The sequence below is a fragment of the Narcine bancroftii genome, chromosome 10 (assembly GCF_036971445.1).
Source record: "Narcine bancroftii isolate sNarBan1 chromosome 10, sNarBan1.hap1, whole genome shotgun sequence".
Lineage (NCBI taxonomy): Eukaryota > Metazoa > Chordata > Chondrichthyes > Torpediniformes > Narcinidae > Narcine > Narcine bancroftii.
In genome coordinates, this window is record NC_091478.1 from 11,478,932 (window position 1) to 11,505,809 (window position 26,878).

Genomic DNA, 26,878 nt, shown 5'->3' on the forward strand with positions numbered 1-26,878 from the left:
GTTCAAAGTTTAACATTGTCAAATCTTGACCACTATTACATCAGTTGTCAGTTGTGATTCAAGTGACATTTTCAGTGCCTTTTCATATAAATTTAATCTCAGAGTTTTGTTCCCCTCCCCCTGCCTCTCAGGCTGCAACTTTTTTTAAAATCTCTCGCCAATTCTGACAAAGGATCAGGATCTTCTTATCTTCCCCTCAATCCCGTCTGCCCTGCTGAATAACTTAATCATTTTAGTGCTTTGTTTCAGATTTCTGCATTAATATGCTTTAGTTGTCCGGCAGCGTCTGCAGAGAAATGGAATCTCAGTTCATTGACCTTTCATCTGAACTGGAAAAGTAAGAAAACAAAGTTACGGGGAGGAGAGTTGATTTCTGTAATAGGGTGGAGACTGAGATTGCCATGCAACGTGATTGCTCTCTGTCCGCAATTTAGAACTTGTTTGTTTTCTCACTTTTCTGGTTTTGATGAAGAATCATCGACCTGAAAATTTTAGTTTTATCCTTTTTACTCAGAAACCCCACAATATTGCCATGAAGAGGACTTGGCATTAAGCCGGCTTTGGCCGTTTACATGGAACCAAACAAAGCTGGCATAATGCTGCGTCACTGTGCGTCATTTTAGACCGCAAGCTGGCGTTCCGCAAGCAAGAGAGGCGGGACGTGTAACACACCATCGGCGTCTAGTATCACGTACAACATCCCGTATCTGTCGACGTGTTAAACCCACTCTTTCCTTCCCCCCCCCCCCAAAAAAATGGCTCAAATATATTCCCCCGGTCTTGTATGCAAAGTTGAAATGATGGCTGTCGGGTGGGAGCAGGCAGTAGGGTCAGTGTGGGGGCTGGAAGCGGGCAATTAGGAGACTACTGGCAGTTCACTGTCATTGTTATGTTGAGAAAGTGTCAGGTTCGAGAGAGTTAAGTCTGGATGCAAGGGTTTGCAATCAAATGTTACTTTTATTAACACACGATTAATAGAAATGTGTGGGAAAATTGTAGCAGGAATAACACACGTGCACAATTAATAAATACCTGAATAGTAGAGTCTATTCCTTGTTACAGGCTAAGCTAAATATCCCAATGCATAAATCATTAATCAATGTTTGAAATAGCTGAGGCACCATGATGATCCTTGCAGGATAACATTCGACTGTATCTCATAATTAACCTTGCTCTGTCTCCTGCCATTCAGTACCTGGTTGAAGTTCTGGCACAGTGGGGGAAAAAATCAACATGATTTAGAAATTAATATCAGAATCAAGATTTATTGTCACAAACAAGTCCTGAAATTCGGAGTTTAATGGCGGCATCATGTGCAAACATTCCATCTTACAACAATAAAAATAATAATAAAAATGTTAGTTCACAAAAAGAAAGGCATTGTCATTGGATCATTGATTATTCAGGAACCCGATGGCAGTGGGGAGGAAAAATCTGTCCTTGTGCCGCTGAGTGCTCGTCTTTAGGCTCCTGTACTTTTTCCCATGATGGTAGCAGAGTAAAGAGGATGTGGCCTGGGTGGTGGGGGTCATTGAGGTTAGAGGCTGCTTTTTTAAGACACTGGCTCATGTAGATGTCCTTGATGGAGTGAGGCCTGGTGCCTGTGATGTTGTGTTAACAACCCTCTGGAGTTTATTCCTGTCCTGAGAGTTGGCACCTCCGTACCAGGCTGTGCTGCAACCAGCCAGAATGCTCTCCACAGTACACCTGTAGAAGTTTTTGAGAGTCTTCAATGACACACTGAACCACCTCAGACAGCTCACAAAGTATAGCTGCTGGCGAGCCTTCTTTGTGATTTCATCAACGTTGAGGTTCCAGAACAGATCCTTGGAAATGTTGACACCCAGGAATTTGTAGTTCTTGACTCTCTCCCTCGATGAGGACTGGGTCATGTTCCCATGAATTCCTCCTGAAGTCCACAATCATCTCTTTGGTTTTGCGAACGTTAGGTGCAAGGTTGTTGGCCTGACACCATTCAACCTCATTGCCGTTTGTGATTCTGCCGACAACTGTGGAGCCATCAGCAAACTTGTAGATAGCATTGGAATTGTGACTGGTCACACAGTCATGGGTGTATAAAGAGTAGAGCAGTGAGCTAAGCACACATCCTTGGGGTGAGCCTGTGTTGATAATCAGTGAGGAGGATGCGTTGTTTTCAATTTATATTGACTGCGGTCATCCGATGAGAAAGCGAAGGATCCAGTTATAGAGGAGGGTACAGAGATCTAGAGTTTGTAGCTTCTTGGCTAGCACTGAGGGAATAATGGTGTTGAAGGCTGAGCTGCAGTCGATGAGGGGTAGCTGTATGTATGAATTGCTGTTTTCGAGGTGATCCAGAGCTGAGTGGAGTGTCAGCGATATTGCTTTTGTTGTGGTGCGATCGTGACGATGAGTGAATAGCAGTGGGTCCAGATCTTTGCTTAGATATGTATTAATTCTGGCCATGACTAACCTCACGAAGCATTTCATTACAGAAAAAGTTAGTGTTACTGGTAGTCGTTGGAGGCCACTTGCTCTACTCTTCTTGGGTTCCGGGATGATTGGTGCCCTTTTGAAACTGGTGGGAACCTCTGACTGCCACAATCCTTGCTGCACCATCTGTTAGTTTGAGACAAAGGAGGGAACTACAGTCAGGCTATTGATTTCTAACCATTAAGTGCAAAATTACTGCCCATTATTCAGCAAAATTCTATAAGACCTAACAAGAACCAAGAAAACAGGGCAGCAGTAGTACATTATGGAGATTATGTTCAATTGCAACATCTTCTGTTATAGCCCATTGGGTCCAAAATGGAAATGTATGTTTCCAGTAATTACCATCCATTCAATTGAAGGCCAAATTGAGGCAAAAGCAAATATTCATATTTAGCTTATAAATATTTAATGTATGAATAAAATGCAGGCATTTCTCTCACAAAATCACTTTTTTTTAAAAAAAACAGATTCGACCTCCTCACTGGAGCCTTATTATGGAAAGTGCTGTTCCATCTGATAAGGGGAATTATACATGTGTGATAGAAAATCCTTATGGATCCATAAATCATACATACCATCTTGACGTAGTAGGTAAGTTGACATGTAATCACCAAGGTGCTAAATGTTAGAATCTGTGGCAGAGTAGAATTATTTTGTCAATGTAACGTGTGTAAAAATAGTTCTGCACAAAGTTCAAAGTTTGAACATGATACCACTGATAGTGTAGGATTCTAATATCTTTTGGTTGCAGTGGAAATGAACAGCAGTACTTGGTAATGAATTTGAGATTTTAATTTTGTGTGTGAATTTTCCGTGCAAGACAACTATAAAGAATTACCCTACCAGTAATTGTTGTTGAATTACGTAGAACATAGTTTGCTTTAAACAAAAATAAGTGTTTTTTTAAAAATATTCAGTTTATTGCCATTTTTCTGCTTTTTAAAAAAAATCTTGTATATGACCCATTTAGAAGGGAGCAGAAATACATCACTCAGCAGAAAAGGTTGTGAAGTGCATTGGCACTTACCTCCTGCTGGAAAAATGCAGTTTGAAAAAAAAATGACCACAAGCAAAGATTTATAGTTTGCACAAAGCAGCTAAACAATGATCTTTTTCTTATCCCAAGCATTATTTATTGCTTCAAAAATCGCTGTTATAAGGCGTCTTGAAGAGGTGTATGTAAATAATTAGTCCTCTGCCAAGTGATGACTTCATGGTGTGCATTTATTCATGGTCGAGAGAACAGAAATAGAGTAATTTTAAGCTACAGTTTTTTTTATTTTAAATGACAATGTTTGTAGCTTGCACTTGACCACCTTATTCTGGGGTACAGTAGTAATGTGAACCCTGCTCAGTCAAGGACCTCATTGTGAAAGGCATGAAATTTGATTCCTTCTGTGATGCACAATTTGTGCTTTTATGATTTTTATGGATTGCGCTTTTATGTGACTTACATAAAAGTTAGTGTGGAATATGATGTAGCTTTTTTTTAAAAGAATGGAAGCACTCCATGAAAAGACTGCAGCCAAAATGCAGAGGTAAATCAAGCATTTCATTGAATATTGTTTCATAACTTGATAGTCAATATTTTTGATGAGGTATTGCTGAAACTTCCTGTTAAGTTCACATTTATTTTTCAACTTTTTTTTGCATTGTGCATATTTATTAAAATAATGAATGTATCTGAAAACTGACATGGTACCTTTAGTCCAGGAACCAACAGGCTTCAAACTTTTAGACCTATTTCTAGCTATGGATAACTTCGACTTGAGCAATAACATATGGTTTGATAATTTGGGAATTAGCATTGCAATCTTTTTTTAAAAAACTGCTAAAACAGTCTGGAAATATTCATTGAATCTATCCAATTTTACATTTCTTTGGTGAACTACAGAGTACTTGTCAGTTGAAACTTACGAAATATAGTGTCGACATTCTGAATAAGTGCACAGCTCTTGTTCATTGTTAAAGCAACACATTCCATGTTCAACAGCATAATTGGCATTCAAGGGAACAAATTCATTTGTTTTCCCACACTTTTTTTAAAATCAAGTGCTTTCTTGGGTCCTTGGAAATGTGCTCTTTGTGATGCAATGTTATTTGTGAAGTAATTGACTTAGAGGGGAGTAATGCTTTAATCTGTGGGATGCTACCAAATTTCAAAGCCATGGGATGTGTAGTTGGAATGGATTGCTTCTCACTGGGTTGCAAATTAACAATTACTCCCAAAAGATTTGTTTATTCGGGAATATTTTGACAGTATTTAATTCCAAATGTTAAGAGAATGCCAATCCAGACAAAAAAAAGATTCTTGGCACAAATCTGATGGCACAATGATGTTAATGTTAAGGTGGTATCGTTAATATCGGTCGGGGCAGGTTAATCTTTGGAATTTCTTGATGGTGTCTGTGTGAACGAGGAGGAGGTGCAGAGTCTGACATTGCTCAGAAAACCTGGCTGCTTTTGGTTAAAGACCTGTGTGACTCTTGAATCGCAAAGTTGGAAAGTGAATCCAGGGTGCCTTTTAAAGATGGGCAATATTAATGAAACACGTTGAGATCCCAATATTTTTTGTATTGGGTCAAAGTTCGATCTCGTTTCTCACCCCTGAAGATATTTTGGCTACCATGTAATTTTTAATATAATATTCACTTTTTGGATGATTCAAATTCTAAATTCTAAGTTGTGCTTGGGCAGAAAATTAGGTGCTGATCAAATCTTGATTAAGTGACGTAATATCGAACCAACTGTTGACTTCAAACATCACTTTTGAACTCTGGCAACAAGCTCAAAAAATGTAAATTTTTAAAAGTTTTTTTTTAATTAAAAAGTAGCAACTTGGTTGTTTTCAAGATGAGTTAATCTAATTCTTTTTGACATGAAAACTTTATATATTTAAAAAAAAAACCACATTTTCTTAAAAGAGCATTATTTAAAATCACTGATACAGCTGGTCAGCCAAGATGTCAATTGTGGGTTGAACTTGCATTCCAAAATAAAGATCAAAGGTTCAACCCATCGCAGAGATGCTTCGCACGATGAGGGTTATTAATACATTTTTAGTTTTGATGTGAGTTTCATAATTCAGCACCCTGTTAAGAGAATGGTGCAATATTGAACTGTAACACTAATTCTTCCTCAGTTAGTTTTCGCATTGCATTGGAGGGTGGCTGAACTAACTGCACTTGTTTAATGTGCAGCAATATTTGAATACATATGTGAGTGAACCGTTTAGGAATTTTCAGAATGCCCTTTTGTTTATATCCAGTATCAAATGTACTAATGGCACGAACTGCTATAATCTCTTTAATTAGAGCATACAGCTTCGTAGGTCATTTGAGGCTTTGGTTTAAACATCTGCTTTAGTTCACAGCGAAAAAAAAAAACCCAACTTTTTGTAGCAGTAAAAAAAAATCAAAACTGAGGAAACAAAAGTTATTAATATTCAGCAATCAAAATTTATCTTCACGTTTCTCTAATGCTTCCATTACAACATGCATTCACAATTTGAACATCGGGTTTTTGAAGATAATTCCAATGTTTTAGCACCATTAATTGAAAGAGATATTTCAAAATGTGTGCTTCTCGTGTGATTTAATGTCTTTGGTCCTTCCCCCTATTATAAATTGTTGCAATTTTAAGTTTGCTTCATTTCTTTTAGAGATTCTCAAGTTGGTATATTCAGTCTTTGACAAAAAATTCCTGTCTTTATATTTCCTCATTAACAATTCTTCCATATTTGGGATTGATCCAGTCTCTTCCTTAATTTTCCTCCCCCTCCCCCTCCCTCTATTCATTGTCTGTGTGCCTAGATGTTCTCGAAGGGAAATCTAGGTTTGAGTATTGTAATTTTTAGATTTTAAAGCATAGCCATGACAACTAGAACTTGTTTCATGCTGTGTATCTCCCAGAAATCTGTTTGCTTTCATAGTTGTATATTTCCAGATATCGTCAGTGTCTGTGTTCAATTTACTGTACAACATTTTCATTGCCATCTTCTCAAACATCTCAGTGAGCTTGACAAAATTAACATACCACGGTAGTGGGTTGCATAAAGGAAAGGGGGGGGGGGGTGAGTCTGCATGTAGGATTGAGATTGAAAACTTGGCTGAATGGTGCACCAGCAACAACCTTGCACTCAATGTCACCAAAACTAAGGAGCTGATTGTCGACTTCAGGAAAGGAAAGCCAGAGGTATAAATCCAGTGATCATTGGGGGATCAGAAGTGGACAAGGTGAGTAAATTTAGGTTCTTGTGAATCACTATCTTGGAGGATCATTCCTGGGCTCAACACACCAATGGCATCGTGAAGAAAGCATGTCAGGGCCTCTACTTCCTCAGGAGTTGGTGGGGGTTTTAGTATGACATCAGAAACCCTGGCAAATTTCTCCAGAGGTGTTGTGGAAAGTGTGCTGACTGGCTGTATCACAGTCTGGTATGGGGACACCAATATCCCCAAGCTTAAAGCCCTCCAAACGGTAGTGGGCACAGCCTGGGACATCACTGGCAAAACCCTCCCCACTATTGAGTATATCTACAGGGAACGCTGCCATCGGAGAACAGCCGCAATCATCAAAAAACAACATCACCCAGCATATTTGAAATAATTATTCTAATACCTTGGAATGGAAATAATTTCTCAGTTGGCCTCTGGCATTAAAAAATTGCAAAAGCAAGAGATTATATTTCCATCCTCATTCTCCACAATATGATGAGTTATTTGAGGCCATTAATGTAGGAAGGCAGAGCACTTGTCTCACTTGTACATTTTCAGCTCAGATTCACCTCTGGAAGAAGTGAACGATTTAGCAGGTGATGAGCCAAAAATTCAGCTGGGCAATGGTAGACAGAAATTTGGATAAGAAGGAATAATTATTGATTTTAGCCACAGATGAGCAAGAACAGACCTTGCACTTGAAACTTGATAGCAGTTTAATGCTTAATCCAGTGAAGTTTCCCCTCTGCAAGTAATCATGTGCTTTCTAATTAAAAATATTTAAAGATAGTTGGTTTTTCACTAAAATGCTAAGTTGTCACCTTAATTAAAGCTAAATACTGTAGATGTAGCAAATTTGATATTTGTAAAGGCATCTTTAATGAACAGTTAGTGAGTACTCCATGCAGTACACATTATTTTTACTTTTGAACTGATTTTGCCCTTCTGGAATAGATCGCCTGCTTTTTCTCAAACTGCTCACCTGCTCCATGTGAGCTTTGCATCGATTGGAGTTGTTTTAATATCGTTATAACTTTATCATCAGTACACTTAAAGCTTGGCCCTTGTGGATCAAGGAGAAAAGACAGCTTCTTTGACAAAAGTACAAAGCCGTGCTTGTATTTTGCGGACGCCTGAGAGTTTCTAAATGGTTCACTGCTGAGTGAACCCAACATGCAATTTTGACAGGCCCGTGTAGCGTTGTTGAGTAAATCCTGACAGTAATGAGTCTGACTTTAATATCTTTACCTCGGAGCATGAGGCTTAAAACGAGAAGAAACTAGGACCAAAACCCTGCTCTCGGGTGGTTTGTTGAATAAAGAGTCTTTATTAAATCCACTGACAACTGAAGATGTGTAATTTACACCCTGGCTGTGGATGTATAGCTATAAGCAATTATGCAAATTGCCTTGCAGAAAATGCAATTATTTTAATGTTATCTAACAAGTCCAAGCTCAAATATCCAGATTGTTATTTATTTTCAGTTTCAATGTTTTGCAATGTAGACTGTAAAGGTGCACTGTTCATTCCCTTGTAGCTGTTTTAAAACCTTCATCTTCATACTGTAATGGAAACCTTCATTCCACACTGTCTTTTCCATGGAAAGTACATTACTACAAAGCTGATCCAGATTGCAAATTTTACACAAATAAAGGCTTGTATTTAATCATTCAATTTAAATAGTTTATGCAGTAAAGACAGAACGTTTGCAGTAATATTCCGAAAACAATGTTTCCGCAGTGGGATTTCAAAAGGGTTTTCTTTTGCACCTTTATTTACATGTTTTAGAATAAAAAAAGTTACTATGCCATTTTGCTCTGTACATCATCTGCCAACCACACTCTCGAAAATTTCAGAGCTTATTGAACAAGGGCGGACAGAAATACGGCTCCATTTTACCACAATACTTAGCCTTGTCTCGTATGCTGGGAAAGTGAAGTAAATAAACTCTAAACTAAGTCGTGTATATCCTACCCCAAGTCTTTTTTTTAAAATTAACAAAAGAAATGTGCTCCAGAGAAGTTAAAGATGTCAAACTTAGACTGTTACTTTACAAAAGTAAATAATTTATTATATGTTTTTAACTAGGTACAGTTGTGAAGACTTGAAACTCATTGAGAAAAGTGGTTAAAGTGTAGAATAGTAGTTTTATTTATGACGGAAATTACCATGAATATTAGTCACGTGGAGGTTAGTGTGATCACAGACATTCCAGACCCTCTAATGATGTCTGAATGTAATATTAGTCAGGTCAGTTTGATCTTAATGGTGTCTCAAAATGATCTTCTAGCTGACTGGAATCTCTAAAATCTGGCATCCATCATTTTCTTTTTATTGAAACCCTTTTTATACTTCCTGCCTCAGTATTGGGATTGGGCCATTAACTTCTACTTGCCTGCCACCTGCTCAAAGATTAGTGGTTAGCTGGCACTGGCGAGCTCTGAAGAACAGGAGGACACCAACCCTTGCAAGGTTGCAGGCTCTCAATTCTATCATGGGCTGAGCTTTCTCAGTGATCAGGTTAAAGTGATAAATCACCTCACTGCCCACCCTATTTTGTTTTTAAACCATGATGGGTTGTAAATTCACCTTGGATCCTGGCACACAATCAATTCGTGAAATTGGATGCCTGCCTTTCCAAAGAAAAAGAAGAATTCTAAAAGGAGCCATGGATTTCCTGTGACACATTTTGCATCAATGCCCAAGGCAAATCTATGCCTTGTGTTCCTTCAATTATATTAGTAATGGGCTAAGACTAACAATTCTCTGAATTCAGCTAAATATTCACAGATTTTTATTTCTGATTTGAGGCACGAGGAAAATAACAGCGATTCAGCATGTGAAAGAAAGATTTAAAAAAAAATAATAGTGTTCCAGTTCACGGGATTACCGAGCCCTCCACAACATTCAAATGTACTTCAGGTGAATCATGCAAATGAAAAATCAATTCCAAGTGACTTGTAAAGGAGGCTGTTGGTATAATTTTGACTTGAGCAGTTCAGCTGACTACCAATCATTTTACACCCTTATCCACCCCCTTGCTTGTTTTGCTTTCTTTTACTCCTGGAGTAAGAAAATTGCATTTCAGGCCCTCAATTGCCACTTTTTCTTCTCCCTTTAGCAGCTAAATTTAAAGCAGAGTTGAGATGGATGTCTGGGAGTAGTGCCATAGAAAAGCCTTAAAAATGAAAAGTACATTAACAATATTAGTTTCTAAAGTTAGCAAATAATTTGCTTGCAAATTATTATTGTAGAATGAAAAGCAAAGTGAAAACTCAGTATTTTAAGGTGTCAGTAGTTCAATTTTGGGTATCGGTAGTTCATTTTTTTAACATTCAGTTTTGAAGTGATCAACCTCTTTGGGCCCGGATCGGAAACATTGACCATTTCTGTCTATGGGTGTTGTCTGACCTGTTGAGTTCTTCCAGCGATTCTTTGTTCCTTATTCTAGCATCTGCAGCTTTTATGTTTCTCCAGTTTAATTTTAAAATTTGCCCTAGATTTGGAGACATTTCGCATTTGTATTCACTTGCTCCATATTTTGTGATGTAACTATAAAGTTTGAGATACAGTTTCAGTAGAGTTGGCATCAAAAAAAATCTAATCGGCGGGGGGGCGGGGGGGGTGCTAATTTTTTTTTGGAGACTTCAAGCCGAGTCGGGGGTGGTGGCGGCAGCAGCGTCAGAAGGGGTTGGGGGTGGCAGCGACAACTTCAATGCAGGGGTGGCATCGGATCCTTAGAGGGTGGCGGCAGCAGCGTCAGACCTGGCAAGTGGGGGGGTGGCATGGCCCACGAATTGCACCCCCCCCCACCACGATGCTGACCCTGAGTGTCAGTTTTAACGTTTGTCAAATACAACATGGCGGCCACCAAAGGCCGCACTCGTGGGAGATTGGCTACCCCTGCCATAGGCACTATTTTCCATAAATAGGCCCAGATTTTCTCCTCAAAAGTGCAATTTTTAAATTTACATATTGTTTCTTTATTTAAAAAAAAATTCATACAGTTTCTTTTTTGGTTCTATGTACGAATGATCGGGGGCTACCTGTGCTGTTTCTTTGGTCACATGGTCTCTGCAGCCTCTCACTTCAGAACACTGTCCCAGTCTGCTGTCAATCTCCAAAGCTTGCAACTTGATTTTTTTTCTCTTAAAGTGACAGTCCCACTCAAAATGAAAATGAACTGAGAGCACATAATAATAATTCCAGGGCTTAGATCTAAAATGTAGAATTATTGATTCTTAGTGATGCCAAATGGTTGTGAATTGCCTACACAAGATTACCATCTTAAATTATGAATGTTCAATTACTCATGATGTTTTTAAGTCCCTGTGTTTTGGGAGTAGAGTATGGTGTGTCAAGTTTGGAATTACATTTAGAGGAGATAAGCAAGAATGACATGTAGCTGACAGGAGTTCTATTATTTGGCTGTGCTCCATGAACTTAATTAGTGGCAGAACCAGTGCCAGCCAGCTGCCTCATTTATATTTTGTCCCGCCCCCTCCAGTCACTCTCAACTTCACATCATTGAGCAAACACAATGGAATTAGTTTAGTTTGCCCTCAGTTTTTTTTCCCCCTGAAGACTGACAGCTTTGGTCAGCAGCAGGCATGTTTAATTGTAGAAAGTGGAATGAAAAACGTTCTATCCACATATCCCTTATCCTTAGGAAAACAATCTATTGTTTTGAAAATGAAATAGTTTTCCAGAGATATTGCCCCATCTACAGCTCTAGTACAGTAGAGTGTTTAAGTTTAAATGTGTAGAAGGATTTTTTTTTACAATTTGAACTTTGTTTTGCATTGGCCTATTGAACTCTATAAAATTTCCCAATGGACCCGAGTTTCAAAAGTAAAATGAACATTGGAATTATGATAATTACCCTTTTGAAAATAAAGAGGAGAATTCAACTCCTTGTCTCTTCTCCACCACTCAGTCATATCACAGTTAATCTTTTACCTCAGCACCACTTTATCCTGTATCTCTCGATTTCCTGAAAATCCATCTGCCCCTTTCCATCTGAATATTTGAGTGGCCAATGTTCTCTTGGGTAGAGAATTCCAAGGATTTTCTGCACTGAGGGTGAAAAAAAAATATTTGCGTCTTTGTCCTAAATGATCAATCTTTACTTTGAGTCAGGAGTACAAAATCTAATAATGAATCCTCTGCCCAAAGGCTTTTGCTCTGAATTATTAATTTTACATCAATACACAGGGTGTTGCACTTTGGCTGCATCTTTCAGAATGGCCTTATCCGTTCTCCTCCAGGCTCAATCCTGAAACGTTGATAAGGTATCTTTATCTCTGCCATATAAAGTACACCGTTTGACCAACTGAATTTCTCCAGTGTTGTGTTTTTACTTTATTTTGAGTCAGTGACCTGTGGAAGAATTCTGCACGTTTTGGTAAGATCAGTAGTTCTCACCCTTTCTCGTTCCACTCGCATCACACTTTAAGTGATCCCTAGGCCATAGGTGCTCTGTGATTAGTAAGGGATTGCTTAAGATGTGGGTGGAAAGAAAAAGTTTGGAAACCACTGTTTTAATCGTCCCTGATTGACTTGTTATGTGCAGGGTTTCATAACTCCAAATGGCAGTTTTTCCTCAAGCAAAATATTTCAGCCACAATTGGGACTAGACCAGTGGTTCTCAACCTTCCCTTCCCACCCACACACCATCTTAAACAATCCCTAACTAATCACAGAGCACCAATGGCATAGGGACTATTTAAAGTGGGATGTGAGTGGAAAGAAAAAGGTTGAGAATCACTGTGACCTAAACTATAAATGAATCTACATGTTGTCTGCTAAAGCTTTCTTCATTGGTCAAGCCCTGTTCCAAGAACAATCTGACATTACTCCTTTACACAGTATCCAGGATTTAGCCTTTGCTGTTGCAATCAAATGCCTTTACTTTTATACTTGATGGAGTCTTTTTGCTACAATGATCAATACACCTTGTGCTTTCTTAATGCCTGCATTTACCAGTCCACTGATTTTTAGAGATCTGTGTACAAGGACGGACATTTCCTCTGAACGCAATTTAAAGAATATTCGATCTTTCTATTTTTTCCATTGAAGTGGTTGACCTTGCATTTTGTCATGCCATTCACTTAGCTTTCTGTTTATCCCTTGAATTCTCTGTTTATCCATGTTGGTACCATGCTCTGTAGCATTAGCAATCTTGGATCCATTATATTTGGTGTCCTCTAAATCACTGATACAGGTGATCCCAGCCCCAATCCCTCCTTCATTGTAGTAGTTATAGTTCCCCAAACTGAAATTGACTGTTTATTCCTCCTTCTTATTTCCATTAACCAATCCTGAACCCAAGCAAGATATTACTTTCAATTCTTTGTACTCCAATTAGGTGTAATCTTGGGCTATACTGTTATATACTCATGTAATCTTCGATATCGTGTAATAGTCAATCTCCTCCCCCTCCCCCTTTTCTTTTTGGGCCAAAAATTGGATGTTTTTATATGACCCATTTAAAAGTTGAACCCCAAACTATTTTTGGCCCCTCCTGCCCACCCATCCAAGCTCCCAACTGCAGGTTCTCGCCCCGGCCGCCCACATATCCAAGCACCCAACTGCGGGTCTTCACCAAGGCCACCTGTGTATCGGAGCTCCCGACTGCGGGTCCTCTCCCCCCCCACCCGTGTATCTAATCTCCTGACCACGAGTCATTGCCCAGGCCACCCGCCCATCCGAGCTCCTGATGCCCCAACCTAGCCCCAGCTGTCTGAGCTCCTGATGCTTTGAAAAAGCAGGTACTTACCAAGGTCAAAAGTTTGATGCATGTAAAAAATCAAGCCCCATTCACTTTTTTTGGCCTGTAAAAGAAGTCCAAAAAAATTCAACGATTAGTCGAGAATATACAGTATTTAATTGTTTTGCTACGTCCACTGGTTTTTGCTAATCTATGGACGCAACTTCAAATATCTTAAAAGGTTTGTCAATCATGATAATATTTACTGTGTATCCCCAATTGCCATTGAGAAGGGAATGAATTTTAGAAATCTCTTCCCAAGACGTATGGAAGCTATAGATATTCTGATCAGAGATTGGTTTTATTTAAAGATGGAGCAGATAGAAGGGGCTCTATTCAATCTGGTCCTTTTATATGGAGCAAAATAGTCTGAATATTGGCAGAGAATTATTGCCACCTGATAGCACTGCAAAGCAGTGGAATATACTTGGGCATAACATTAGAATCTGACCCAACCAGATCCAATCCAATTCGGATTCAAGCCCAAGGACTTTTTTTAGATCTCCAGTCAAGTAGCCAGGTTCTCGTCCATCGTATAAACGAGACTGATGAAAGTGTTATTTGATCCAAGCCCAGGTTTGCATATACATCTTTGAGTTCTTCGCGACAGCTACACTCGTTTCTCTGCCCCAGTGATCTTCAGTGACAAAGTAATCTTCAACGAATGAAAAAAGGGCTGCAGCAGAAATCATTTTCCTGCCTTGTGCATTTTAAAGCGGATGAATCCAGCGTCAATTCTGATGAATTCCAGGCTCTTGTTTCACCTTGGTTGGGGATGGAGGTGGCTGGGCTTGTGTGTAAATGTTCGTAGATGGTTGCTTTGCTGGTCTGTGGGATCATTCTCCTACTTGCTGCACATCTCCGTATACTGAATAGGCTGGTGGGGCTGATTATCAAATGCAAAGCTGGTGCCAAAGATAATGCCAGATGGAGAATCTAATTCTATTTTAAAGACTTCGCATAGCATTTGTCCAGCTGGGTTACTTTTATAGGATGTCAAATATAACATGGTTTCTAACTACCCAATCACAATGGACTACTTAAACTTTTTGTAAAATCAGAAGAAAAGAATGTAGTTTTCTTATTTCCCCAAATCTTCAGAAATTTGCAGTACATGGGTTGTTAACTGTCCACTTCAGCTTGTTTTTAATTTACGTTGGATCTATTTCAGGAATAGCAGCCTCTTGGTCTTTCATGCCACTCAAATAATCAAGATTGTCATGGAACAAAAACAGTGCAATGTTGCATGAGATTTGCCTTTTCTTTTCTGCCGTAAGGTAGATGGACTCACCATCAGCAGAAATTGCCTGAGGTGCTTCTGAGAGTTCCCGCAGCGTCACCAAGTATCCGTGGATTCCCGTCCAAACCATCAGCAGCCCGAGCTCTGATGGGATCAGGACCCTTCAGCGCCCTCTCGTCTCCTGATTCTGATACCTGGTGCCCCTTCAGCCAGTCTTGAGCCATACTCCTGCGGCCCGGTGTGAATTCCCGCGACTGAAATCACCAACGTTCTGTAGTCTGCGTGGGTTCCTCGCCCCAGGTTGCCAATAGCCTGTACGTTTCTTCAATCATGGAACTCCCTCACTGGGCCTGCTGCTGTGGTCACCATCCTGTTTCTACTTCTCAAACTGTGGTGGTGATGGTGGGGGGGTGGGGGGGGCGGTGTTCTCCCTATTTCCCGGTGCCCTGCTCCAGTCCTCTGGTTCCCTGGAGTCTGTGACCCCTCACACCACCGCCTTCTTGGGCCCAGACCCTGCAGTCACAGCATGTTTTAAGTAAAACCACCTTCGGCTCCATTTTCAGGCCATTTAAAGCCTGCACGGTGTTGACAGTAGTCAGACTGGCTGGATGGACTCCACGAGGATGCTATGTCTTGTACCAGTGGCAGAGCTGCTGTCAACATCTTGATTTCATCGTCAACATTTAATTAATATATTTTTAATAAAATGTCTTAAGTTTGTAAATTCTTATAATTTTAAGCAGCATTTTTGAAGAGCTAAAGAGTTTTACATTCTTAAAAAGTTTGGCATGCAAATAGGTGAGAATTTTTATTTTTCTCAAAAAATTGAAAGAAGTTCGACAGCATTAATATAACAGGAAGGTACATGGAATGTTTAGATTAGAATAAAAATCCTTGACTTAACGCTCAACATCTAACATTTGAATGTGAGAAGGAGAACATTTGACTGATTGTACCACATTTTAAAAGAGCTAATTGTGGCCTGAGAACAGGGCAAGGTTGCCCCGTGAATGAATTCCCAGTAGATGCCAGCATCTTGCCAAATATGCTCGACTGTATCAAAGGCCTTATTGTTATCCAGGGGCGCTATTTCTTTGCAATGCACTCAAAATGTTTGCTTGTGAAAGAATCTGGCAAATTCAAAACACCCATTTAGAAATGCTGGCAGGCTAGTAAAAGTAATATATATGGTGGGTTGATTCTTGAATGTACTGTATTACTTCACATACTTCCTTAAAAGTGTTCTGTTGGTACCTCCAGTGTTTTCTTTGGGGGTCTGTAGCTACTCTGTGGTCTCCTTCCAAAGTTTAAAGACATTTCTGAGCTTCTTAAACTAGGTTCTTTTTACAAGTCTCCCAGCTATTGAAGCAGGATGTTGTTTCGTACGTAATGGGAAAAACTGCAAGAGAATGGTCTTATTAAAATCTATGCACTTCATATTTTAAAATTCTATTTCCTTGTGGCAGAACATAATTTTATGCTGTTTCAAATAAAAGCTGCAATGGCAATTCAAAACATTGGTAGCTTTCTGTGTTATTTTATGCCATAAAGTTGGCTGATGTAATTTAGTTTTACTATTTTAAAGTTTATTTATAAGGGCAACCTGATGAAACAGCGCTCTCAGGTCCACAGTGCAAAAACAGCACAAATGCTCATTACAAACTATACATATGCACAGAACCTATGTACGTCTTGTATATTAAAAATGAATATTATTTAATACTAGCAGCATGGAGACTTGTTTTAGCAGTCTATCGGCTGTCTCGTTGCCCATGGGAAGAAGCTGTTCCTCAGCCTGGTGGATCTGGCTCTAATATTTCTGTATCTCTTTCCTGATGAGAGTAGCTGAAAGATGCTGTTTGCTGGGTGGTAAGGGGTCCTTACAGATTTTGTAAGCCCTCTTTAACCAATGATTCTAGTGAATCGTGTTGATATGGGGATGGGGAGGGAGACCTCATCGATCACCTCTGCTGCTTTTATGGTCCAATGGATTGAACTTCAGTCAGGTACTTTACAGCAACCATACCACACTCGGATGCAGCTGACTAGGATACTCTGGAGAGAGCTCCTGAAGAAAGTGGACAGAATGATGGCCGGTTGCCTTGCTTGCCTCAGTCTACCATCGAAGTGCAGTTGCTGTTCCACCTTCCTGACAAGTGAGGAGTTGTGTGTCCATAATAGGTCACTTTTTAAGCAGAGAGAGGAACAGTTCTCTCCATTACTGAGCTATTAAATGCACAATCATCTCCTTCATCTTGTTCGCATTGAGACTCTAGTGATTATTCTTGCACCATTTCATTGTTGCCAATGAGGCCGACGTCTGCCATTGACATCTGCAAACATGACTCTCTTGATGCTGGGTCTGGTATTGGAGTCGTGGGTCAGTGGCGTAAACAGGAGTGGGCTGAGCACAGCCCTGGGGTGCGCCAGTACTCAGCGTGAAGATGTTTAATGTTCTGCTGCCAATCCAGGCTGGTCTTTTCGCCAGGAGGTCCAGAATCCAGTTACAGAGAGAGGTGTTGAGTCCCAGCAAGGACAGCTTCTCCACCACCCTTTGTGATAGGACTGTATTAAATGCTAAGCTGAAGTCAAGAAACAGCAGCCAGGCATATGAAGCATAATCCTCGTATGGGTGGAGATAAAGGGACAAGGCTATATCAGTGGAACAGTTCTGTCCGAAGGCGAATTGAAATGGGACCTGTGTCTCTTTGATGGGGGTCAGTGCTACTGGGCGGTAGTCATTAGTCCAGATGATTGTTGCCCTCTTTGGTACTGGGTTGACGGTAGCTGCCTTAAAACCTGCAGGGATGATGGAGTGCTGCAATGGCGTATTGAAGATCTCCTCAAGGACCTCGGTGAGTTGGTTTGCACAGTCCTTCAGTTCCTAATCGGGTTGGCTGACTGTTCCGGTTGCCTTGTGTGGATTCATCCTGGATGGGTTTCCCCTCACTTCTTATATGGCTACGCAAAACAAAACTGGGCTTTCTTTAGCGTCAGCTTGTTCCTCTCAGTGAACTGTGCATAGAAGTTTTTCAATCTGTAGGAAGGGACAAGCCGTTATTGTTGACTTCCAAAATTGTCTTGTGATCTTTTATTGTTTTGATATCTTGCCACATGCACATCATGTTGCTGTAACACGGCTGCTTGTGTGTCCTCTGTCAGGACCCCCATTGTGCCTTCCAGATTGCATGGGAGAGTTCGGCCCTGGCTGATCTTGGTACCAACTTGTCTCCTGTCCTGAAGGTTGCATCTTGAGTTCTGAGAAGTGGACGGACCACTGCATCCAACCATGGTTTCTGAATAGCCCTGAATGTGTAGCATTTGATCTCTGAGACGTCCTCGATGCAAATGGAGCCCATCACTGAGCTTGTTTACAACTTGATGTTTGCATGAAACAACTCCAGTCTGTGGCCTCAAAGCAGAGAATTTTGAATTAATTGATATTTATCAGATTTAATAAACACATGAAGCTATATATCGTCAATTATCCAATAATACTGGGCTCTGATAACAGGGGTTGGGGGGTTGAGGAGAAACTCCACAACAAGCTTTATTTTGTCAAACATGTAATACTCTCCTGTTATAACTGTATGAATGAAATATAAAATCTGGAAAATGTGAAAAATATTTATGCAAAGTTTCATGTACACTCATTTTTTTTCAAATATTTCAGAGCGGTCACCTCACAGGCCTATTCTTCAAGCAGGATTACCCGCTAACAAAACAGCACTGGTTGGAAGTGATGTGGAATTTGTATGTAAAGTTTTCAGTGACGCCCAGCCCCATATACAATGGCTGAAGCACGTTGAAAAGAATGGCAGTAGATATGGACCAGATGGAGTTCCTTATTTCAATATCTTAAAGGTTTGAGAATTCAAAGGTTTTCTGAACTTGATCATTGTGTGTGACATTTGTTATCACTGAGGGCAAGGAATATCCATATTTTAAATATCTTCAGATATCCAATTTATTTTGCATTATACCCAATTCTGATTTTAATTGTTGTTTAACTTGATAGATTTTCTTCCAAAATTTTATTTTCATGACTGCAAGAATACATTTCTATATTTATTTCAACTGAGATTAAGGCATTGTACAAAATAAATGGCCCGTTGACCTCTAGAATAGCCCATCTGGTGGTTCATCCCAACGAATGGTTCCTGCCCCGTTTATATGTTCATAATTGGAGTGGCACAATGGTCCTCAAAGCTGACTCTGATCAAGGAGGGCCTATGCAGAGCAGTATTGAAAATTGCAGACTCCACCACTCAGGTTTGGTAGCTGGGTAAGCAAGAGCTGCAGCCCTAACCTGCTGTGAAGAGTGTCAACTGAATGAATATCTATCACTGGACAACAATTGTTTTCAAAAGGTTTGCTTTCTGGGGGGAAGAAAGGGTGATTGTGATAGATAGCTTCAAGCTGAGCACAAAAAGATAATTTTAGATTTGCTGTATCATATAGGAAGCTGGAGAAACATTAAATTAACTTTTATTGAATTTAGCAAGTTTAATCACATAATAATGCTGACACATTGCATGGTTCAACTGACCTAAAAATGTTTTCCTGCTATTATCTGTTTGTACTCAGCATCTGTTGCCTCTCATGTCAGTGTCCACCAATAGTCAGCCAGCATTGGTGGATTCCATTTGTCCTGATACCACTTTTCCATGGTCGCAATGTCCTAGTGAAACTTTTTACTATGCTTTTTACTATTCCAAGATCAGCAGGGAAGAAGTCCAAATGCAGGAAATGCTGTCGTTAAGTACTCTCACAATGCTTTTGCCTGAAGAACATGTACATGAACATGTATTCAATCTATAGCATTGTAATGCACAGCATTTTTATATGTGAACTGCTTTTATATAGTCTGTCTGCATCTATCCTGGCTAAGCAAACACAAGCCTAAGACCACATTTGCATAACACCTCCACTGAGTGCATGCCAGGACTGATCAAAACAGCTTGCTTTGTGGGCAATATACTAGTAGACTTAAATATGACAGGTAATCATAAAAATAGGTAACGTCTAAAAGGTATGATTATTTTTAGGTGACTTTCGTGATCAGCAGCCCCAAATCAATAAAATACATCCAAAAGTGTTCAGGAAGCAAAATATTCATTGTCCAGTATGTTTTACAAACAAATAAAAATGATATTATTTTAAAGTTATTTAAATTCAAATATTTATAAGCTTTAAAATAAATGAAAACTATATGGAAACGAACAAATAAGGCTTGATTTCGAATCACTTCAGTTCATTTCCTTGAACTTGCCTCTCTGTCCGAGAGCCATTTCTCTCCTTTGAAGTGGAGAAGCTGAGCCTGTTCAGGGCTAATCTATAGACTTCCCATCTTAACTCTCGGAACTCTAAGGGAATTGGATGCTCCGCCAGGTGGGCTCCATGAGTGGTCAGAGTCTGGACAAAGTGGTAAAGGCAGTTATTAATCTTTAGAAGCTTTCTGTTGACAGTCAGATCTTTTTGCTGAAAAAAGGCACTCCACTGATTTAAAATATGCCCCAAAAAATGGTATGAGCTTTTTATGTAGAATTGTCCATCCAGTTATTTTTTTTTTAATTTTTCTTTCACATTTTTAGAACCTATTCCAAAATAAAATTATTTCCTCAATTTCATAACTATATTTCTTATGGAGACTGATGCTGGTGGTGGGATATTAGCTCTGTTCATACCAGAACAGCAATGATATTGTTATCTTCTGTTATTGGTTTGTTCCAGCACTCGGGGATAAATAGTTCCAATGCAGAAGTGCTGAATCTATACAATGTGACTGAGGCGGACAGTGGCGAATATATATGTAAGGTCTCCAATTATATTGGAGCTGTCAATCAGTCTGCTTGGCTCACTGTTGCTCAATTCTCCCCAAAAGGTAACAGAACTGCAAAACCAAAAATCACAAAGCTCTGCCCATGGTAAATGAATTTGGGGAACAGCTGATTCATGCTGGGAGATGCTTGGAAGATTGAAAGCAACTTCTGGAATCTGTGCTTTGGGTCATTAATGGTTTCTTTAACTTCTTTTCCAAGATGCAACTATATGCACGGTATACATGGAAAAATATCCACAATATGTGGCCAAACTAACTGTACAGTCAATTCCTTTTTGAGCACTACAATTTTTCATTCTCCTGCAAAAACATTTGTTGCATCTTTTCTTTCAGACAATTCTACACTTCCATTTGTTCTGCCTTGTCTTTCATTTCATCCCCTTTATCTTATGACAAAAATTATAACGAGAAATATTATTGTGGCTCTATTTTTCCATGAGTTAAATTTGCATGCGTAGACGGTGAGTTAAGATGGTGATGGGTATCTAATTATTCCATACAATAAGCTTGAAGTGGGGTGCAAGCTTTGGATAAAGGGTTGTGGACAGGTACATTACTCCATCAGGTTATTGCACCTCTGCTGTTGGTTTATTGTCCCTGTCCACAAATGTCTCATGATGTCTTGCTTGTATATTTTTTTTTGTTTTTGCTTTCCTTTTTCTTCTAGAGTGCCGGTGTTAATACTACGGACAAAGAAATTGAGGTTCTCTATTTGCGGAATGTAACTTTTGAGGATGCTGGGGAGTATACATGCTTGGCGGGTAATTCTATTGGGATTTCTCATCACACTGCATGGTTGACAGTTCAGTCAGGTACATACGGCTTTCCTACAATGGTTAATCTTCACCTAGTGCAAAATTGGCACTGCTTTCTGTGGAGGAACTGGCAAGAGAACTGAAATTCTAAAATCCATTATGTATGATTGAGATATTTATAATAAATTTGATTAAATAAGGGGAGGATTGCCCTGATAATTGGTCTTTTCATCATTGTAATGCCAGTTCCCCTTCAATAATTGAGCAGTGTACTTCTTGGGAATTCATGCAATGAATCAACTTTATTTCTTCATTGATTGCATGCATTCAAAATGAGATTTTGATTCATTTGCAGCAGAGGGTATGGAAAGTCTTACTGAGCATGTTAAAGCTGATGCTGTTTCTCTTTCTTAAGAAATGGCCATCCGTGGTATCTTTAACTGATAATTGGCAGGAAGAAAGTTGTCCCGACACAACTAAGTTCAGATGAAACTTTCTCAATTATCAGTCCTGCACCTACTCAGTAATTCCCTACTGAAACTTCAGTTCTGTCAGACACTGATTATCGGATTGGTAGGATGGAATGCCAGCCAACCTTTTCTCTCTGGAGAAAGCCACCTGTTAACCACACTGTTTGACTTGAATGAAGTGTTAAGGTTTTTCTCCAAGGACCACGATTGTCTCTTTTAAGAATGCTACAAACCTTTGCTATTTTCACAGACAATCATGCAAAAACCTTTGCGCCGCTTTGCTTTCACTGGGAATCTGGGATTATTCCTGGTTTTATTTGCTTCTTGCTTCGCCTTTCACGATTTCTGAGGGCAATTAATGCTTGGTAGCTTTCGGCAAAACTAGATATTATGGATGGCAGAAGCTTGAGTAGCATTCATTAAGCTAAAATATGTTCTGTAAATGCAAGTTAATGATTTTTTTTATAAAGGCACTGTCTAACATGTTGAATGTTTTCTGCTTGTATAATGCACACAAACTGTAGAGAATATGTATCACTTTAACAAAACCTGGTTCAGGATTAACCCTTTAGCTGAATGAGTCTTGGACCTTGCACCAGAGCATGTTAAAGTTTTAAATTTAACATCTCTATTCATCACTGAAAGCAAGAAATTAATATTTATCAATTTTGTTTGAATTTTATTTTATGCATATATAGTACTGCTATTATCAGTATTGTCCCAACAGCTAAAAGAGCTGGAAGATTTTTCTCCCAAAAAGGATTCCTTCAGTTTTGTTGTATTGCTAAAATAGAACAATGTTAATTTGCTCCAAGTCCCCCATATATTTTACACCCTATGTCGTTCTAGAGTCGAATGCAATAAATAGTACACCAGTACTTCGACTTTGTTTTATTTTTTTCCTTCATCTCCTGGTTTTCTCCCTCTTTTTGTGGAGATAGTGTGATTTTAAAGATGTTGGCAGACAACCAAGTCTCAGCAAAAAATGTTTGGGATGAATATTGGCGGGACCACATCATTGGCGGATCAATGGGGAGTTCTCCCTTGGTACCTCAGGATGCTGTGCTATTTCCCGACAAGAGTGGTACCGTACCCATTTGATAACTGAATTCTGTTGAAGCCGAGGTGTTTTATAGTTGTAAATAGCTCCGTGTCGTGCTAAGTGTACATTTTACCCATATCTAAATGGCCTTTGGGTTTTTTTCTTATTATTGAAAACGTTTGGGCTGATAGGGTCAGTATTGTTCGTAAGTGTCACTTCTATTTCAGTTGCTTTCTGTGTGAACCTGTGTGCTAACTTCTGACCATTATTTCTTTACGTGTAATCCAGTTCCTGAAGACAAACCAAAAGGGTTGACCTCCCCTGACTACCTGGAAATAGTTATCTATTGCATTGGTGTTTTTGTAATCGCATGCATGGTGCTGACGGTGGTTATTTGCCGCATGAGGAGTACTGCCAAGAAGCCAGATTTCAATGCCCAGCCGACGGTGCACAAGCTGACCAAAAGCATCCCTCTGCGCAGACAGGTAACAGAAAGTAGATAAGAGAGTTCAAGAATCTTTACTTGACATTTGATCCGTTTTCACTCATTATTGCGAGACACCCCATTCATATCTCAGAAATGAACAATCATGTTTTCCTCCCTGAATCAGGGTAACCAAAACATTATTTGAAATAGACCTCTGATTTTTCCTGCATTTTCATTGCTAACTCCCAAATTCAATACCCACCCATTGCACGTACACAGTGAATGCAGTTCTCCAAGAAAAATTGTTCCAGTTGTTGCCCGTTCCATGAAATTAAGAGAACAAAAACGTTTTTTTTTTAGTTTTCTGCTCATGTATACAATGTTTGTATTTTATAAATTATTTTTAATGTGTACTTTAGACAACATGGAATGGAAATTTAAAGAACACTTCAAGACAAAAGTTTTTGTTTGTTGACATTGAATCTCAATTGTTGATGTGCAGTAGGCAGTGACTTTCCATGTGCAAGAAATGAATGCAAATGCTGGAAAATGGATTGGAATTCCTGTTTCTCCACCACGTCTGCCCATGTGACATCATTACATCATCCAGCATTGAGGAAGGGTCTTCAGATTTTGGAGAGTTCTGGCGGGAAATGTTGAATTGCAAATCTCTCTATTTCTTTTGCTATACCCCAAGAGCCTGATTTTTATCAGAATAATATTTGTCTTCCTCTGTAACATTTGGAAATAAACTTGTTCTTTTTTAATTCTTAAATTATCAATGTGGCATATCAATGGGCTGTCGGTGATTTGCATATTGATATGGTATTTAGGCATTCTTTGACCACCAGATAACTCTGCATTGAGTTAGTAGGGTGAGTGGAGTTCTAGTTCACCAGACTTTCAAGAGTGGAAGATGTGAACCTGAATTTTGCATCTTTATGTTTCACATGAAGCAAACAAAGTGTAATGGATAGTATCAGATGGATTAGTTGTTTGAACTACCTTGATCAAATTTGGAGTGGATGATATAACATCGATCAATAATATGGCACAAAACTAATTGAGTTGGTGCTGTTGTTCTTTGATTGAGATGTTTTGTTGGCTGATTAGGTAGTTTAATATACAACTGAGATATGCAATATCTGCTAAAAGGCCAAAATACGATCCATTGGGAAGAAGTTGGTGGGTTGAGCAGGACGAGTGGGTGAAAAAGAATGGTTGACATTTTGGAACAGAACCTTGCATCAAGACTGATTCTTATTGTCCCACTGATGTTGCTTGACCTGGTGAGTACCTCCAGATTGTTTGGCTTCACACTGCTACGGCAGTACAAAATTGATTTTTGTTTGTCCATGTTGTGTCAAAGCTGTGATGTTGCTCCAAGCGTGACAGAGAAAGCTGTGCCTTGCATCCCTCACTCACTCTATCTTCTGGCATTTAATGGTCTTGATCATTGTTGCAAAAGAAAATGGTCTTTTGTTATCTTTTAAAAATGCAAGTTAATTGGGTATGGACTGTGAGTGCCAAAATCTAGTTTTTAAAAAAGACGCACAAGAGACAACTTTTTACACCCAAGCTAGTCCTTTCTGGAATGAGGAAACTAGAAAAGGGCACAATAATAACATTCTCAAGATCATTGGACAAATTTATGGACAGGAAGGGCTTAGAAGGATATGGCATACCAGTATGCCAACCTGGTCAGCATGTTGAAGGGCCTGTTACCTGGTGTTCGCTGACTATCAGGTAATTATAATAAAACCTCGATATCCAACACCAAGAGGATTGGTAGATGCTGGATGAGTGTATTCCCTAGTTGCTTGAGATTGTGTGTTGTGTGATTGGTGAACTAACCACCAGGGGCACCAGTTTTAAACTTTTGGGTTTTTTTTTAACCTTTTTTTCCCGTAACTTTTCTTTGCCGGTTGCTTGAATTCTAGATAATGGGGATTTTACTATATAAACTTGCAAGTGTCTGGCAAGAGTTAACATCTTAAGAGATAATTGACAGACTTTTTCTTCATCTTAACATATTTCTAGTTTCTACATCCAAGAATTAAAATACAGTGTAGTCATTTGGACAAATACATTAGCCCCACTGCACCTTAAAAAAATAAATCGCTGAAATGTGACCGGGATGCCAAATTATGCCTACTTCCTATGTCCCTTTCAGCTGGACACTTCTGCCCATTTAGTGCTTTCCATGAGAGTGCAGTCAAATACAGCGAATTCTAAACCGGGAAAGAAAGGAGCAAGGCAGAAACTTTGGAGGGAGTGAGGTCATCAAAATTTACAAAATTTTCAGGTCCCTGATCTGATTCCACTGTCCTTGTTGCCATTTTCCCAGTCCATTCCAGTGTTGGCTTTGCTCTTAACCCAACCTGAAATATTGACTGTCCATTGATGCACATGACCTGCTGAGTCCCTACATCTTCTTTATTTAGTCAAGAGAAGAACAATAAATATTAGTTCAAATTGAGCTGTCAGTTACACCAAAGTGAGCAAATGTTCCTCTGGCTGCTCCAGATCCCTGCTGATCATAAATGATCAAGTCATGATATCATGAGTTTTATAAATAAAACTTTTAAATAGGTTCCAAGCTGTTTATCAGTTGGTTCCAAATGTCTGCCAAATCTCTCTTTTTTTTTCAGCTTCCTGTTTTCCAGTTAAACATTGAAACTGATGTTTGGAAAATTACATATGGGACATTTGCTGTCAGAATCTAGCTTTCATTTTTAATATTGGTGTGCCCCTTTAGTTCAAAAGTAGTGAAGTCTACTTGCGAATGGTGCAGGATGTGATAATACCAAAGGAATTCTGTAAATGCCCTCATTCTGTCACCTCCCACTGCCAGATGTCACCCCAAATTATGCATCATTAACTTTTCCTTTAGTCTTAACTGTGTAAATAATAGCTATTTTTAAAATGGGCTTCATTAAGGATGCCTATTAAGATTTTTAAAAAATGATTATTTTATATAGTTGGCATAAGAAACCACTTCATTCCTTTCAGTTGGAATCAAACATTGATTAGTGGAAGCAATTTATTTTCAAATTGTATTTAATGGCTTAACTACTTGGATTTTTTGGGAAATTTCTGCTGGGCAAGGAACTTGCTCGTAGTTTTTGCAGACCTTCTATGCAGAAATTTTTCCTTGCTGGATATACTTGTAGTGATTTTCTTGAAAAATGAGTTGCTTATCAACATGTGCCTTCAGGATAATTCCAAAAATGTTCAGTTTTGGATTCATTTACATTTTGTAAATTTCTGATACCTGATTAATTTTGAACTGTTAATGGAGATAAACTAGAAAGCTGGATTTTGGAGCTTTATTTTTAAAAAAATATCATCTGGTTTCACTAAGTTGGTATTTTCCCGATTTGATTTCATTTAAATGAATAAATTGAGGCAAATGAAGTTGGAATGAGGATCTTATGAGGGGCAAATGAACTCTTTGAATGAGCATCTTATGAGAGGCGCTGGACAAGTGGCCTTACAACAGACAAAAGTTAAAGAATTTCATGTATGTTACGTGACAATAATGGAACCTTTACCGTATACCTTTAAATGATTGTGAAAGTTGGTTTATTTTCTTTTTTTTAAATAAGATGGCAGATTTGGCGAGCAGCAGGTGGAAATAT

At 39.1% G+C, this 26,878-nt stretch overlaps 1 protein-coding gene across 15 annotated transcripts in view; it reads left to right on the forward strand.

Annotated features, from left to right (window-relative positions):
• Positions 1-26,878, forward strand: part of LOC138744163 (fibroblast growth factor receptor 2-like) — a 166,944-nt gene that overhangs the window by 102,299 nt on the left and 37,767 nt on the right. For 9 of the 15 annotated variants that reach the window (XM_069899838.1, XM_069899848.1, XM_069899841.1 and 6 more), the window contains 4 exons: positions 2,943-3,066; positions 18,375-18,565; positions 20,435-20,585; positions 23,099-23,301. In XM_069899838.1, the coding sequence (XP_069755939.1) occupies positions 2,943-3,066; positions 18,375-18,565; positions 20,435-20,585; positions 23,099-23,301 (669 nt within the window). Of the gene's footprint in view, positions 1-318; positions 338-2,942; positions 3,067-18,374; positions 18,566-20,434; positions 20,586-21,210; positions 21,356-23,098; positions 23,302-26,878 lie in introns of those variants that run through there. The other 6 variants (XM_069899844.1, XM_069899845.1, XM_069899852.1 and 3 more) reach the window with 4 other exon arrangements.